This window comes from Mastomys coucha, unplaced genomic scaffold, assembly GCF_008632895.1.
Source record: "Mastomys coucha isolate ucsf_1 unplaced genomic scaffold, UCSF_Mcou_1 pScaffold23, whole genome shotgun sequence".
NCBI classification, from domain to species: domain Eukaryota; kingdom Metazoa; phylum Chordata; class Mammalia; order Rodentia; family Muridae; genus Mastomys; species Mastomys coucha.
The window spans coordinates 115,249,481-115,266,634 of record NW_022196906.1 but is presented as its reverse complement, the minus strand read 5'-3'; the positions used below and the strand labels follow the sequence as shown (position 1 = coordinate 115,266,634).

General features: G+C 50.3%; 1 protein-coding gene across 4 annotated transcripts in view; it reads left to right on the top strand.

Moving 5' to 3' along the window:
• Positions 1–17,154, top strand: part of Ulk4 (unc-51 like kinase 4) — a 308,678-nt gene that overhangs the window by 160,437 nt on the left and 131,087 nt on the right. For all 4 annotated transcript variants that reach the window (XM_031345897.1, XM_031345899.1, XM_031345898.1 and 1 more), the window contains one exon: positions 10,335–10,440. In XM_031345897.1, the coding sequence (XP_031201757.1) occupies positions 10,335–10,440 (106 nt within the window). The remainder of the gene's footprint in view (positions 1–10,334; positions 10,441–17,154) is intronic.

The window sequence follows — 17,154 nt, the reverse complement described above, 5'->3', positions numbered from 1 at the left end:
CTCTCTCTCTCTCTCTCTCTCTCTCTCTCTCTCTCTCTCTCTCTCTCTCCTTCCCTCCCTCTAGGTTTTTTGAGACAGAGTTTCTCTGTGTAGCCCTGGCTGTCCTGGACCTCATTCTGTAGACCATGCTAGCCTTGAACTCAGAAATCTACCTGCCTCCCGAGTGCTAGAATTAAAGGCGTGCACCGCCACTGCCCAGCTGCTGGTATCTTCTTGATCACCACTAATTTCTTAGCTCCAGCTAAGCAGCTTCAACTGTTCCAGTAACTCCTGTTCTTGACTCTAAAGCTGGAGTCACATGGCTGAAGCAGAGAATTTTGCTGCTTGCTGGAGCTGGAATATGGTCCCCTGTTCTATGTCATTGTCACCAGCTTTCTGTTTTCCAACTCCTTCACTACGTAAGTTTGGCTGTCCTGGCACTTGCTCTGTAAACTGACCTTGAACCCAGAGATCTGCCTAGCTCTGTCTCCTGAATACTGAGATTAAAGGCATGTACCACCACATCTGGACCTAAGCTTGTCTCTACTTGGAGCTTGTTCTGCACCAGGCTGTCCTTGAGTGCAGAGATTTGCTTGCCTCTGTCTCCTGGGATTAAAGGCATGTACCACCATGCCTGGGCCTAAGCTTTTCATGGTGATTATGCCTCAAGATCTAGATCTAAAGCTTGTGTCATCCATGTCAATTTGACACACTGTCCTATCTCTTCATGTCCAACAAAAGCAATAACCAGGTCATAATAATATAACTATTCATTGTTCAACTGCAAACACATAAACAATAGGCTTGGCTGGGTGGGATCTTGCCATGGGTCTCATGCTGGACCAGTCATTGGTTGGCCACTCCCTCAGCTTCTGAGCCATCACTATCCCAGCACATCTTGTAGGCTGAGGGTTTAGTAGCTGGGTGGGTGTCCCCATCCCTCCATTGGGAGTCTTGCCTGGTTACAGGAGATGGCTGGTTCAGGCTCCATATCCCTCATTGCTAGGAGTCTTAGCCAGGGGCGCCTTGGGTTTCTAGAGTCCTCTGGTTGTTTAAAAGCTTCAACTAGGATTGGTTTAGAGAGCCATTTGCCCAGTGAATTGTGGGTCTAGTTAAGGTTCAAAGTTCTCTCTCTGGGATGCTTTTCTGGAAGCACTGGGTGCAGTGAAGAATCTTTAAGTCACCTGCCTGCTTGGCGGGTGCTAGGAGAGTGCCTGTGCTTGCCCTGGAGCAAAGAGTAAACTACAGTCCTGTTCTAGAGTTGCCCCTGACAGTGTATGGCTACACCTTGCTGTCCCTGGGGGTGTGCATCTAGATGGCTCCACTGCAGCATCCTGCTGTGTATGGGCAGCTTTAGCCATCTGTCAGTCACAACAAAGCACTAAACATGATAGCAACCACCAGAGAGCCGCAGGACTGAGACTAAGAGCTGGGGTAAGGTGATGGGCAACGCAAGACACCAGCATGGGGCGGGGGGCGGTGGAAGGAGCTGCCTGGCTGACGGTGGTCTCTCCAGCAGGTGTGGCGTGACTGCAAGCCTGTAACTATAACACAACGCTCTCACAGACACAAATATAAAACGAAAGTCCCGCACTCCAAATAGCAGAATGGCGAGATCTTAGATGGTCCGTCTCTTATCAATCTCACAGGGGCTCATATTGGAATATAAATGGACCTTATTTGTGCTTGCAAATCAAATCACCGTGAAAGGTTATTTCAAGAGGCAGAGGCAAAATCATAATAAAATAATTTAGTGAAAACTGGAGCTGAGAGTGTGCTTAATGGAACATGATGGGGTTTAATTTCCTTACTATTTCCATCATTAAAGCTCCATTATCTTTCCTGAGACCTCATTTAGGCATCCCATCACAGCGCGGCTCTGAGATGTTTCTGGGGCACCCAGGAGGCCAGGGTGCCATTAGGACAGAAACCACTAATGCTGTTCCTCCTTTCATTTCTGCTCTTTGATGGCCGCACCTTGCATCTGAGCTGCATACCTGCTCACTCTCACCTCATCTCCCGAAAGCTGTGCGTGCATGTGGTGTTCATCCAGGAGCCTTCAAAGGAGGGAAGTGTGGCTCATGAGTTCAGAACAGAACCAAGTCTTACCGCTGATAGAGTCCCAAGGTGCAGAGGCTCCGAGGACTCCGGCAGGTCCACCTTGAGTCTCTGTCTCTAAGCATAGTCACAGCTGAGTCAGACTTGACCACAAGACCACACCCAGTCATCAACAATCACAGCACACCTTTTCATTTTACACTGCGGTGGTAGTGTGTTTCTCGTTGGTCTTGAACTCTATTGAGTCCTAAAGTAATTGATTCCTTAGGCACTGATTGTGCATGTGTGTGCATGCACGCATGCGTTCATTCTCATGTCAGTGTGTGTGTGTGTGTGTGTGTGTGTGTGTTGACAGTGAGTCAGGCCCATTGCTTGACTCCCACCTTGTTCCTTGAGGCAGGGTCTTCGCTGAGCCTGAGGCTTGCTTCTGGCTGGGCTGGCTGCCTCGCTCCTTGTGTCTGCCCTCCCTGCTGCTGGGGTTACAGGCATGCACGCTATTCCCAGCTTTTAAGAAGGCGCTGGGGGTTTAGATCTTGGTCCTCTGGCTTTCACGGGAAGAGACCCACTGAGCGTCTTCCAAGCCCCAGGCTTTCATTTTTACCCACAGTTTCGTGTGGATTCCAAAGCCTCAGCCCAGAGCAGGGTTTGGGTCTGAGTAGCTGGCCTTGGTGTGGCTTGGTAAGGTTGAATGTCTGTCTGCCACAAACACCCAGGTGCCCCAGACTGCGGAGCCATGCGGGTGCTGTTGCCCTTTCTTTACTGGATCTGCTGTGTCTCCTTGACTAGCACCACTGCCTGCTTGTTCCTGAGAACTCCCAGCTCCCACTGGCCTCACCTGGCCAAATCCTTAGCGCTCTACCCCATGATCCTGCAGGGTGTGGCCTGCAGTCTAGGTCAGTCACAGGTGGCTATTTACTTTTTCAGCTGAGGTTGGGGACAATCCAAGCTGAAAAGCAACCTGGAAAAGATGGCTGGCAGTGTTGCCTTGAGTCCGCCACTGTAGTCCTTGATGGCATAGACCCTGATCCATGAACAATAAATCCGAAATGTTTCTGCATCTGGGTGCAGGTTTGGGGTCTGGTGTGGAGTCTCGAGAGGATCTGCCATGGTCTGCTTGTTTCACAGACTGTAGAAAGCATGGTGTTCTCTGCGCACAGATGAGACGGTTTGGGTTATGTTCCAGGATCACGTGCTCAGTTTTCTGTAAGTCGAGGCAACAGCAGCAGTGCAGGTGACTCGGGATGACAGACGGTGGATATGCCTGAGCAGTTAGAGCCTGAGCTGCCCTTGGGAAGGGCTCGTGCACACACCCCAGCACCCACGCTGGGCTGCCGCCAAGCACTTGTAAATCCAGCCCCAGGGGATCTGGCACCCTCTTCTGGATTCTTCAGGCAGTGCACTTATGTGTCTGTCTCCTGCATGAGCCTGGCTTCCTGAGAGTTCACACAGAGTTCACAGGTAGACAGTGCCCTCCCTTATGGCAGCAGTGAGCAACAGTGTGGTAGGAAGGAGGCAGTTTGGCACATGTGGCCCACTAATCAAGAGACAAGTATTATGACATTTTCCTGAAGAAATTATTTTTCTTTAAGAAGAATGTCTTAAATTTTAAAGCAGTGTGTTATTTAATATCTCATTTTGTTCTGTCCTGTCTTTTTTGAGACAGGCTCATCCCACAGAACAACCTAACAACACCTCCCCAGGGCTAGAACCATGAACATGTGCCACCCCACTGTCGAGCGGCTGCTTTTAACTGGAGACTATTGTTTTCTTCTCAGCCTTATCCTCAGCGGCCTTTGGTTCCATAGTTATTCTCCTACCTGGGGATCTGGCCTCGTGCTTGGAGCTCGTAGACCATGTTGCAGCTACTTAGCCCCAGTGCCCCCTACACTCCAGTGGGGGAACTACACCTCAACCCTGCAACAGGAGACTTGTACCCACATAGCTCCTCTTGCCGGTATAGCAGGCGCTTTACCAGGCAGCTGTGGGGTGAGAGGAGCCATGTGCACTCTTGCATTTTTCTGGTTCATCTTTCCTGCTTTAGGCTGGTCTTTTGCTCAGCACACTGAAGGACAGGTTGGTCTGTCAACACTCCAAGAAGCTGCATAAATGAGACACCACCTATCTCCAGGGACTCGGGCCCTGGCAGCTTCCCTTACGCTCCGTTGCCAGGGTTCTCTGCCTAAGCAGACTTGGCAATGATCCACCATGCTGCCTCATGGCACACCCCGTCAGGAGCCAGGACCATGGAAGCATGCCGCTAGAACTCCAAATGACATGAGTATGCCAGGCGAGCAGCCAAGTGACACAGTTAACCTGCCAGAGGGCCTGCTCAGCAGTGCCACTGCCATGGAACCAGGGCTAGGATTCTACGGACGAGCCCAGCAGTGGCTTGGCAGCAGTACCCGCTGATTCAGACCTGCTACTCTGCCAGGTAGAACATCCCTCGCGGTAATCGGTGCCGAGGTTGCTCAAGAGCTCCCGTGGCATCTGTCAGTCAGATTTAACAACAATGTTTACTTCCTTCTCCTCTTCTGTAATCAGAAACAGAGATGATGCCCACTCTGTCTTACGTCCGTAGACTCTAAGGTTGCTTGCACCTTGGCTCCAGATGAGAGAGAAGCTTGGGCCCAGGTCTCCTTAGCGCTGAGCCAGCTATGTCAGAGCCCACTCAACACCTGCCAGCTGGCCTTGGCCACAGAGGAGCTGTTCAGCTGCATCATTCCTGACACAGCAGGTGCCACGGCAGGCACTCCAGCCTCTGCCATCCACAGACAGCCTCAAGAGGGGTCCCAAATCCTGCCCTTTATTCCCAGGAGTTCCTTGCCTCTCTATGAGGCAAATGACTAGGCTGACTTTAAACTAGTGGTGACCTTTGAGTCTCCCCGAGCTTGCCTCCTTCCTCTCCGTCTCCCCGAGGGTTGGTGTGTGACTCAGACACAGAACAGTTTCCAAATGCTGCAGAAGAAAGTTGCCTGGAGTTGAGGTTGTCAGAGCACTGCCCTGCTTGTCCCTGATGCCCCAGCCTTCTGTCTTCTTGGGGTTTCAAGCCCCACCAGGGCTCCAGACACAAACAGATCTATAGAAACAATATACCTGGGCTTTCTATAGATGCGATGTGTCACCCCAGCTCATAGCTTCTATGATAGAAGCTGTGGGAACGGAGGTCAGGCCTTTGCCGTTTTAGGAGTCCTATGACGTGAGAGATTGCATCCTAGGCAGTTTGGATGGAGAGGGGGATGCCAGGCCTAGTGCAGGAGGAAGCAGAGTCATATGCGACGCAACTGCCCAGGTTGTAACAGCAGCTACCAGAAGATGAAAGGACCTCATAAGGAGGCACCTGTCAAAAGCAAAGTGTCTTTCCCTTGTGTGTGTTTCCCTTGTGTGTGTGTTTGCTGTAAAGACCACCAGCCTCTCAGGGCTCTGACCAGAAGCGAGAATGTTTGCAAAGGGCACGGTCATACCCCAGAGCCATGCTTTGAACCCACGGTGGAAGTGTGTGGCCCTAGGTGACTCCGAATCCAGCCAGGTTAAGGTGAACCATCACGTTGTAGCCTTTTCTTTCTGTCAGGCTTCTTGTGCTGAGCACAGTGTCTTCTGGGTCTGCCATGGTGTGTCAGGTGGAGTCCCTGAGTTTTAAAGACTGAATGCTCTCTCATCGTGATTGCTCACTCTCTGCATATTTTCCAGTAGGCCCTTAAGTTGCTTCTGTGTTCTCCTAATCGTGGCCATGCAGCCACGAACTTACTTCTTAGCAGAGACTTGAGCCCCTCAGTGCCCGAGGCACCACAGTGAGGTATGCTCCTGGCCTGCAGTGAAGCCACTTCAGCAAGGCTGGGCTGCTCCTAGCGTGCTGAGCCCTCGGCCTTCGAGGGCCTTCCATAGCACTGAGGCTGTCAGTTGGAAGTTGGTGCTGCAGACTGGGTGCTCATCCTTTCCTGAGCAGAGGCTGTCCATTTCAATGGAGTGTCATCTGCTTCTGCTGTGATTATCTCAGCTGGCAAGTGCTGTGTCTGTTAGCACCTCAGTGTCCTGTGTATCAAATGTTCCCACACTGTGGCGTCAGGCACACAAATGATGCCGACCATGCTTCCTGATGTGCAATAGGAAGGAGGTGTTTCCCTTCAGCTGCCCTGGGCTTGCTCTCTGCGGGCTGCTGCTGCTGCCTTCTCTCTTGAGCTGGGCTTCTGATGGGTCCTTCCGCCTTAGCTGCAGCTTGAGCCTACACACAGTTGTTTTGGGTCACGTGTTTATTCTTTCTGCAGTATAGCCTCTAAGACCTACAAATGTCCTTAGGAGGTCAGACACATTGTAGCACAAAGGGAGAGTGGAGGCCAGAGACATTGAAGCACAAAGGAAGAGTGGAGGCCAGAGACATTGAAGCACAAAGGGAGAGAGGGCATGCGTGCCCATTATGGCCCAAGTCAGTACTCCAGGGTTTCTTTCCTCGCCCCCCTCAGACCCAGATTGCTTTAAGTTTATTTATTTTGAGACAGGATCTCATTCTGTAGCTCAGATTGACCTTGAACTGGGGTGATTCTTCTGCCTTCCAATGCTTGGATTCAGGCATGAATCCCGACTCCTTCAGCACTCCTTTCAGATAACCCGACAGGTTTGCAGGTGTACCTGCATGGCCTACCCCAAGTGCTGGCTGGCCTGACCCACAACTTCTATAACCTGTTTCCGTGCTGCACGCACAGAGGCATGGCTTCCAGCAGCCCGGACTGAGCTCTAGTTTTGCCACTGTGGAGCTGTGCTTGGTCCTGGTTACCTCCACCCTCTTCTGTAGAAAGAAGTGAGCCCTTCCTTGCTTTTGTGGGAGCAAAATAAGATGCCAAGATGAGCTGTGTGCTGGGCAGGCCGCTCTCTGCACCCAGTGAGCTCTCATATGTTGCTGTATGTCCACTCAGCTACTCTGAGGCCCTTTGGGGTGGTCTCTGCCAATGCTGGTGCTGGGACTCCCTACCACGTACCAAGGTCTCACTGCAAGGCCCTGTGTGCTTGCCTTCCCTTCCTTCCCTGCCTGCCTGGTATCAGAACACAGTGCTGTGAGCTCTGACCTTGTCTAGGAAGCCTTAGGAACTGGTGGGGTGTGGGGAGATAATGATGAGTTACCCTGCCTCCTGCTATTCTCTGCTCACCCTGGAAGTCAGGCATACAGGCATACATTTGGGGGAGGGCAAGGGCTGACGCAGAGGAACAACTAACTCTTGATGACTTGGCCTCTGACCCAAACTTCCTCCTCCTCCAGCTTTACTCCACTGAAACCAGCTCCTGGCCCTTGTCCCCTGACATCGCCACTACAGATGTGCCTACTCTCTTACCTCTGTGTTCTCGTCCCCAGATAATGGTCCCCGGTTGGTTCTGCACCGACTTAAAGAAATGAATAAACAGGAACAAATCTTGTTAAGGTCTAAGAGGTGAAGTGACTCAGCTTGATAAATGTTAGTGAGTGTGGCCTTTCCCACACTCGGGCCTTCTCCATGACCTTGCAGGTCACGACCTGGTCCTCAGCTATTCTCAAGCTCCTCGCTGTAAACAGAGGGGCGTCTGTGCAGGCTCTCCCTCCTCCCCTCCCTGCGCCACGTACAAGCCTGTTACCTACAGTAGAAAAAGCAAGCAAAGATAACTCTAGAACATATGTTTTATAAAGTCCTCAGTCTAGTATATGCGAGGTTCAGGTTCTGTAAGGGCTTGGAAGTAGAGACCAGAAACGGTGTTGAGAACAGAGAGGAAGCAGTCTCCAACGTGCCGGTGCAACTGGGAATCTCCTCTTTGTGCTGTGCACCAAACCCACAGTACTCTCCCCTGCCCTCACCCCCTGCCCCAGCAATGTTGGTGAGAGTGTGTTTTCTCGGGGCCACAGGCCTCTGCAGATGGAGTGAGTGGTGTGGGTAGCAAAGCCTTCACTCTGAGGTGTCACTGGCTGAGGTGTCACTGGGACCTCCTGGCTGGGAGCCCCTTGGCTAGTATCCAATGTGGCTTCTCAATGGCCAGGGGAAAGAGGTTTTAAAGCTGACTGGCATGTTGAAGAAAGGACTTTGGCATGGAGCAATGCTAGCCCATGGTTCAAAAAGGCCTCCGTTGCTTGTCTCTGGAGGATCAGGAGTTTCTGAGAGATTTCAGCCCCTCTTGGGGGTTCCCAGCAAGGAGGTCAGAATCTGGGCGCTGCTGTGGCTTCCAGGCCAAAAGAGATTCCCTGGCTAACAATGAGACAATGTCTTTGAAACTGAAAACAGGAAAAAGGATAATTCCATCATGATTACTTGGGTATCAATAGATTTATCTCCAGTGATATTGGACTGCATTTGCTGATGCTATGGCCTGTGAGTGAGGGGTGCTGTGTCATTTCCAAAAAGGTCCCAAGTCAAAGATGGATTGGCACTGCTCTCCTAAGAGAACAATTTTGCTGTGCATCTTTAGTTACTTATCAAGAGCTGCATGTTGTGTCGTCTGGGCTCTTATTAATCACCCTTTTCTTCCACCATCAAACTGTGACATAGTTGGATGAAGTTGGTAGCTTACAGTTGCCTTTACATCCATCCCTAAGCCAGTGTCAGGGAAATGCTGGATTGTGGACATCCACCCAGGAGTGCGCTGTGCACGTCTGATTCTGAAATCAGTGTTAGACACTGGTACTACCTTGTCTTATGTCAGGGAGAGAGAGAGAGATGGTGTAACCCAACTGGCATGGAGTCAGAGGAACTCTCCACAGCAGGATGAGTCTGTCAGAGGACGGTTTCCAGTCACTGGCACATACTGCTCTCTGTCTACCCTGGAGCTCTTGGCCTCTCTGCCCATGGATTTTCTCTGATCCCAGGCAGTTGGAAGTCACAGCCAAGGTGATGACCACGTCGCTGGCCCTTAAAGCTTTTGGCCAAGTGCAGTTAATTGGCCAGGGGATGATCACAAGTCATGCCTAGTCAGTGGACAGGGAAATGCCAGCATACTGTGGACTGGGGGAATGCGTATTCACGAGACTCAGAACTACTGTGGACTGGGGGAATGCGTATTCACAAGACTCAGAACTACTATGGACTGGGGGAATGCGTATTCATGTGACTCGGAACTCAGAGAGTAAATGGGAAGGTGGCTTACAGACCAGGCCTGTGTCTCAGGCAAGGTTTTGCTGAGTCTGGCCAATGTGAGTGCTGGTAGTAAACAAGGACCAGGTAAGCAGGGTTGAGGGGATTCTCCAGAAGGCTGGAGACAGTGCTCCATGAGACATGAGAGCAGCAAGGTTCAAAGCTTGGGCTTGTAGCTCGTTTCCTAAGAAAACTCAAAGTCACAAACGGACCAAGGTGTAGATGCCCCAGCGCAGGAGTGAGAGGGGCAGTTGATAAAGTTCTGCTGGCAAACTCTCCCCAAGCCTATGGCTGTCACGATGAATCCTTCTAAAACAGGCACTCAATAGCATGGCATTTGTGGGGTAGAATGGCGAGCCTGGGAGAGGGGAGGTCCGTGCTGCTTAGGGTTTTATCGACGTCTGCTACAGACGCCACAGTCTAAGGAACCCAGTGAGCAGAACACAGACTCATGCTGTTTCTGGAGATCATGGCTCACAGGACACCTCTTATTCCTGCAGCTCTACTTCACCCCTGCAGCTCTTCCCCACCCCTGCAGCTCTCTCTCACCCCTGCAGCTCTCTCTCACCCCTGCAACTCTCCCTCACCCCTGCAGCTTTCCCTCACCCCCTATAGCTCTCTCCTATTCCCTGCAGCTCTTCCCCACTCCTGCAGCTCTTCCCCACCCCTGCAGTTCTCCCTCACCTCTACAGCTCTCCCTCACCCCTACAGCTCTTCCCGACTCCTGCAGCTCTTCCCTACCCTGCCCTCAGACCACAGTTTCCTGCTCTTTGGTGTCTAGGACTTGCTACCTTCTGCACTCATGCCCACGGTGCATGCATGCTCATGGTGCATGACTCCTGCCTCTGCTGAGAGGTAGACTCTATTACATCAGTCACCCCACCCCCATCTTTATTTCCACGTGAATATTTGGGGCACAGTGAATATTTGTTGCAAAAACTGAAATGATTCTAAATGCAACGCAGCTGCATTGAGATCCTGGAACTGAGAAAGACACCAATGGCTCCTGGGAGCCACTCGTTTAGTTACTTCCCAGTTGGTAAACCATACTGTGCTCTGGAAAGATGCTGACGAGGGGAGTGGGGGTGGAGGTTTAACTCCATCTCTGCAGTGCCTCTGTTTCAGAAGAGAAGGGAGGCCTCCTTTTGGAGAGTGAAGGAGAAAGGTAGTCTGTCTTGACAATGATGTAATGTATTTCTCCCTGGCCTGTTGCAGGAGCATCAGGAGAGCATCCTGGGTAATACCATGCAGAGTGTGATTGCATTACTCAACAATCTGGTTGCCTATAAAGACTCAAACATGCAGCTGCTTTATGAGCAAGGTAAGCTGGGAACTGAACCCGGACCCTCTGGAAGAGCAGCCATTGCTCTTAGACACCTAGAGCAGCTGGGCCCACCCCTAATACGTAGTTAGTACTAATACTAATACTTGATCTCCAAAGTAATTCTTAGCCATCAACTGACGTCATCAGCCACAGTTTTGAAATTTCGGTCCCAGGTGTTAGAGCACTGCCTTATGTGCATGCTGTGCACCCAACCGCATCAGTATTCCTCCATCCTGAGAAAATTGTGCATCATGCTCTCGTGAGAAATGTCAGCAAAGGTTGTGGGGCTTGGGTGCATAACTGTGCAGTTCATCGCCCCGTCTGTGGACCTGGCTTCCTCTGTTTCTGTGGGCTCTATCCAGAGCAAGGCAGCTTCAGATACAGTGGGAGGCAGAGGAGAGAAGCAATCTGAGCTTCAGGTTCATGAGTCAGAGTGGGATGTGGCCTCTGGACTGTCCCGCCTGCGGTGGTGATGGTGACCCAGAATCCTTTGCTTCCTGCTACAGCAACAGTAGAAGCAAGAGCACAAAGAGTCCAGATCTCTTTGGGATCAGAGGTGAGCAGGCTTGAGTGTCACCGGCCACAGCCTGGATGTTCGGGGACACAGAGGTCTGGTGTTCCATGGAGCTCGAGGATCATCTGACCTCAAAGACCAGAGCAGTTAGTCACTCAGTGCTCTTGTAGCTAAGTTGAACTCCTATCTCTCACATCCCCGCCACTCAGGGGCTGGTATTTCCCATGTACCATGGGCACTGAATTCAAGTATTAATGTGTAACTCAGTGGTTTGGGTGCTTTTTTTTTTTTTAATTAAACATTTTTATTTTTAAAGTAGGAGTGAGGTTACAAAACAGAGTGAGACTGTTTGCTTCTATCTGAAAAATATCAGAGCTATTAAACATTTCGAAGCTAGGTTTGGGCTCATCCTGCACCATGACATTTCCCTAATGGATCTGAGTGCCAACTTGGGTTTCCCAGCAGAGCTGTCAGGGTGACAGATCTACACAACACAGCACAGTGCCACAGAGTACAAAACAAAGCAAAACAGAATACCTCCAGAGAAGCATTTAAAGGAGCTCTCTTTGTCTTCCATGGTTCATAGTGTGTCAGGAATCAAAACACTGATTTTTTTTGTCAAGTTTATATTAATCTATCTAAATCAGTGTTTACTCAAGAGACTAGAGAATCACTTTGAGAGTTGTCTGTGCTGTAAGAATAAAGAAGCCACATTTGACAGCCCTCTTAGACTCCTTTAAGAATAACCTTCAAAGCTGGGTGGCACGTGCCCGTTATCCCAGCACTAAGGAGGTGAAGGCAGAGGCTTCAGGAGTTAAGGGCCAGCCTGAGCTACATAGTGGTAAGTGCTAGTCCAGCCTGGGTTGCATGAAACCCTGTTTCAAAAAACAAACTCACTAGACAAGCTGGAAAATCTGTTACCTGGAGATTCATTAAGCAGCACTTGGGGGACACATATACAGTGTTTGCCATGTGGCTCTGGCTATTCAAACCTGAAACAATACTCCTGCCTCAGCCTCTTTAGGACTAGGATTACAAATGTGGCCACAAGGCCTGGTTTTGGTCTCATTTTTAAAAACATTTATTTATTTTATTTCAAATTATGTGTCTGTCTGTCTGTGTGTGAAGGAATATGTGCAAGTGCGGGTGCCTTCAGAAGTCAGGCATTGGTGGCTGTGGAGCCGGAGCGGCAGGTGATTGTGAGCTGCCTGGTGTGTGCTAGGAACCGAACTCAAGCTAGAGCAGAGCATACTCCAGTCTCTGAGCTGCGTCTCCAGCTCCTCCTCTCATTTCTGTAGTAACTGGAATAACTGTCATGCACGTGCTTGCTTACCCTGGTGATGGAGTCTGAGAAAAATCCCTTAGTGTTCTAAAACATGCTCTCTGGAAACTTCTAGAAGTCTTAGTTATGCAGAGACTGGGTCAGTTAGAGTTTACCTGTTACAGCTCTCCTTAAACCTGCACAAAGCAGCATAGGACAGGTGCAGTGAGCCTGTGGATGAGGGGCTTCATCTGCACGTGTGAGTGCACACAGCTGATGTTGAGCTAATCCTGTCCCAGGCGGAGCAGCAGGGCTGGGTTAGGGTCACTTGTATACCCTTCAGTCACTTGTATACCTGAGGTGTCTAATTAGCATCTCTGGCTCTGTAACGGAGATGATGACGTCACACCCAGCCACCCACCTGGAGGGGGCTGGTGAGGGTGAAACTGGCTAATGGGCATGAACCATTGGAAAAGGGCCCGGAACTCAGTAAAGCTGCCAGAAACAGCATTCAGTTTCCCCAGTGAGAGTTCCCGCCATGCTTCACTCCTGCTGCATTTAGACACTTCCTGGACTCAGCCTTTCCGAATCCTTATTGGCATAGGGAGGGTGCAGAGCACATGCCAGGCACTGCATGCAAGGCTGTGTGCAAGGTTGGCAGGTTTAAAGTCAGAAGATTCGTGAAGCAGTTAAGAGATACAAATGCTTAAGAGCAACTGTGGTACCCGCCACTCTCCAACTGTCCATCCCAAGCCCCTGAATCCCAGGGCTCAGACTCGCCTCCCTCCCATTTTTCTGGTGGCACTGGGACAATGAACCTGGAGATCTCGCAGCCAGAACCTTCCCTGTCAAGAGACTGTGGTGAGCTGTGCTTGTATTCTGTGTCTCACCCGGGTGACGTGCAGGTGCCCCACCCCTGGTACTACCCTCCCCCACACTGAAGCACCCTTCCTCCCTTCTATGTGTACCTGCTGTGTATAGTGTAAGACATTGTGCATTTGAAAGTTTTGAGATCATCAAGATTTGTAACAGTTGACATGTTCATGGCTTTGACCTTCCTCATCCAGTTTTATCTGCTCCATCGTGGGACCCAGCTGGGATTTTATGTGCCCATGTTTGGGAGCTAGAGCCTTGCATGCAGCGGCCTCAGCTCCCTCCTTTCCTCTTGTCTCCTTATTTGGAACCTGTCATTCAACAGGCCATGTGTTTCCTTTCTTTTTATTTTACGCCATTTGTCTGGCTTCCTGCTGCCACCCACTTCCTTGGTGTTCAGTGAAGATTTCTCAGGCCTCAGATGCTCGAAATAGCAAAGCCATTTTACCAGCCACTCAAAAAGGGTTCACTAAAAGACATTTAACACGTTTCTTCCAATCTTTCCAAACTTCTTTTAAGATTTGAGACAGGGTCTCACTACGTAGCCCTAGCTGTCCTGGAACTGACTGTGTAGATCAGGCTGGTTTTGAACTCATAGAAATCCACCCGCCTCAGCCTCCTTGTTGCTGTCCAGCAGCAACGTTAAAAGAGGTAGGGTACCTGGAAAATGGAGTTAGAAAGAAGAGCAGCAGCAAGAGAGAGTTAGGGAAAAGACAGAGTGGCCACAGGTATACTTGTCCTCGTGGTTGGTTTACAAAATTAGACGGGAGTCGTGAATGCTCAGCCATCTTCCATTTAATGCCCCGTCCTATGTTCCCCCAACAGGTATATTACCTGAGGCAAAACCACTCCCCCCAAGTACGTCAGCTTGCCAGTCCAATCAGTGACTTCCTTTTTTCTCTGCAGAGGTGGAACTTCTGAACGTAACTGGAACCAGGTTGGAGGCGTGGCAAATAGCAGGAGATGGGCAGAGAGGTGTGGTTATGAGAGGCAGGCCTCAAACCAGAAGGGTAACACCTCCTTGTGTCACTGTACCTTGCCAGGATTCGATTTTGAAACATGGAAATTGGCGAGGAAAGTACTCAGTGGAAAGTGAGTCTGAGACTCTGGTGGAAGAGCTCAGGCAGCTCTGCCTTCAGTGGGTGCTCAGGAGCTCCCGAGAGGTCCTTTGAAGCTGTCTTCCCTCAGAGAGGGCACAACCACAAGTTCAGGAAGCATTTGGAGAAGGAAGCAATGTCCCAGTGGCGGTGGTTGGTGGGTGGTGGCGGCAGGCGCAGGTTTGAATCTGGGTGTGCAGCTTACTCCCTGAGATGGGAGGCTCTTGTCTCTAGAGATAAAGGAGCCACTTCCAAGTGTTTGTTTTGAAAGTCAAATGATAATATATGTAAATTTTCATGCATAATCACCAAAATTAGCATAAGCATTTAAGGTAAGTAGTAAAAGCCAATGAGCCTGTCAGCTTGATGTCTGACCATGTGAAGATCGGGAGGAGAGAAGGAAGCGGCAGCTGAGTGACAAGAGACAGTGTGGGTGCCAGTTCTAATTGAGTTAGTCTTCACCAACCAGCCAAGAGCCACCAGTGCTCCAGAGCCCCTGCTGTTAATAAGTGGAAAATGACTCATTTTCAAAATGGGCGACTGCAGGATTCTGAACAAAGGGACACTTCTCTTAGGAGGTGATAATTGAAGAGGAAGGCTTCATCAGGGGAGATCTGGGGCCCTGTGTAAACGTGCTAATGGAGGCATGGCCTAGAGGAGACCTGCAGCTGGGCATCCAGGAGGAGAGCTGACAGCTGCGCAGTGCACTCTGCCTGGCCTGACCACATCTTAAGGAGGAAATGAACCACACCTCTGGTGGATTAGCACCACAGATGTGGCTCTAGCACTCACTTAATGATAGTTTGTTTGTAAACACCTGATTTGTGGTTGGTCTCCTTCACTGTACCTGGTACTTTCTTTCACGACCTGTCATTCCCCAGGGTCTTACAATTCCTTGTCAACTGACTAGAGAAGGTAATCCTTCTCCTATCCCAGCAAAGGAGTAAATGTCTGCACATCTTATGTCTGAAGAGAAACTAGTACCCATAATATAAAAAGAACACCTACAGCTCAATGGTGGGTAAACACAGGGCCTAATTTACAATTGCAGAGAAGACTTGAATAGACATTTCCCCAAAAAAGCCCAAGAGATGGCATTTGCAGAGCTTGAGTTTCTCTTCTACATCCCTCAGCTTTCTCTCGGGCTTCTCTGAAGGAAAAACTAGGGTCTCTGTTGTGGGAAATCAGTTGTCTCTTCTTCAAGAAGAGCACCTAAGTGAATTGTGGATGCAATGTTAGGAAGATGCACTGATGATGGCGAGAGGAGCCGTGGACAGAGGACAGGCAGAGCACAGAGTGCACAGGCTCATACCTGCCTGTCCTGTGGGTCGGGACGTGTGGTCAGACTTGAGTGGCTCCAAGAGGCTGGACCCTGAGGTGCCTTGCGATCGGTTGTCTTTGGCTGGCATTGTTTTCATTTAGCCTTTGGCATATGCAGGGCATCAGTTCCAGCCCCCCTGGTGAACACTACAGTTCACAGATTCTCAGCTAAGATGGCAGATGGTCTGCCCGTACTTTAGCCCAGTCTCCCTAGGCACCTCGAATCTTCTGTCAGGAGTTCTGCCCCTTGAGTTCCTAACATAAGAGCGATGTCATGGGACTGAGGGCCTGAGTTCTATTCAAGTCCCCAGGCGGCCACTTCACATTCAGCAGGCTGGAGACTGGGGGTACATGTGAGGGGCTGGCCTCTGGGCTGCTGAGCTCCTGCACTGTGAGGTGCAGATTCGTGCTTGCATCATGGTACTGAGCAGCCTCGCTGTCTCCAGATGAAGTACAGGGGAGAAGTTAATGTGAAGAAATCAGGCTGTTAGGATGTAAATCGTCTTGTGTGTAAGCGCTTTCCCGATGTGCGACGACACACATTTGCTTTTATTCCCTTCTGTTGAGGCTGCCACATTTGAGAACTAAAGATGGAAATGTGGAAGGAGCAGGTTAGACTCGCAGAAAAAGCGCCAGCATCTGCTTCTCCTCTTCCCTTTGATGGCTCAGCGCTGCCGAACTCTCTGGTGCCTTCTCGTCTATATCCTTAGAGGGAAAACAAATCTCTCATGCAGGAGGCAGTTACTGCAGCTCAGCTCATTGCTGCAGGATTCAGCAACTGGGACATTAAAGCGAAGATGGTTATTAATGGGATTAAAACAGTAATAAAACTTTATGGAGGCATTTAATAACTCCTCCACACACCATGAAACAAGGCTAATCCTTACCCTTCACGGGTGAAGTGTGCTATCTGTCTCGGGGTTCACTGCTCTTACTCTAAGCTGAATGTCAAGAGATCACTCAGACTTGAGACTTCCTCATGTGAGGTTTATCGTCAAAGTCTTTAGGATCCCAAACACTTAGGAGATGAGACCCCAGAGAGCAGCGATCTAGAGGGACATTTTGACAGAGTAGACCACAGCCCCCTTCCACTTGCAGTTATGGAAGGCAAGTGCCAGCAGAGTTTTGTCCACCTGAGCACTGAACTGTGAGCTGAATCGGGCTTCTCCTCTTACTGTCTGAGTTCCTCACAAACACTTGGGTGCACACAGGCCATTGATCGCCACCTGATGGACACTTTCCCCATAAGTGGGTATCTCCGGATCGTCCTCCCGGTGGCGTCCTTCTTTCTCGTCCTTGCCTGGAGGAGGCCCCTTCCTGTTGCACAGGTTGTTCATGCTGTTCGTTTCCTTCATTTTTAATGAGCAGACCATTTGGTGCTGGTTTTAATTTGTGTATATTATGTGTATTTACGTATGTGTGAGTGCATGCTGGAGGTCAGAGGACAATCTCAGGCATGGTCCCCAGTTCCCACCTCTTGTTATTGGCCACCGTGAATGGTCACCTCGCTGGCCTATGAGTTTCGGGGGATTCTCCTGCCCCAGCCTTCCCTCTCGCTGGCCTGTGAGTTTAGGGGGTTTCTCCTGCCCCAGCCTTCCCTCTCGCTGGCCTGTGAGTTTAGGGGTTTCTCCTGCCCCAGCCTTCCC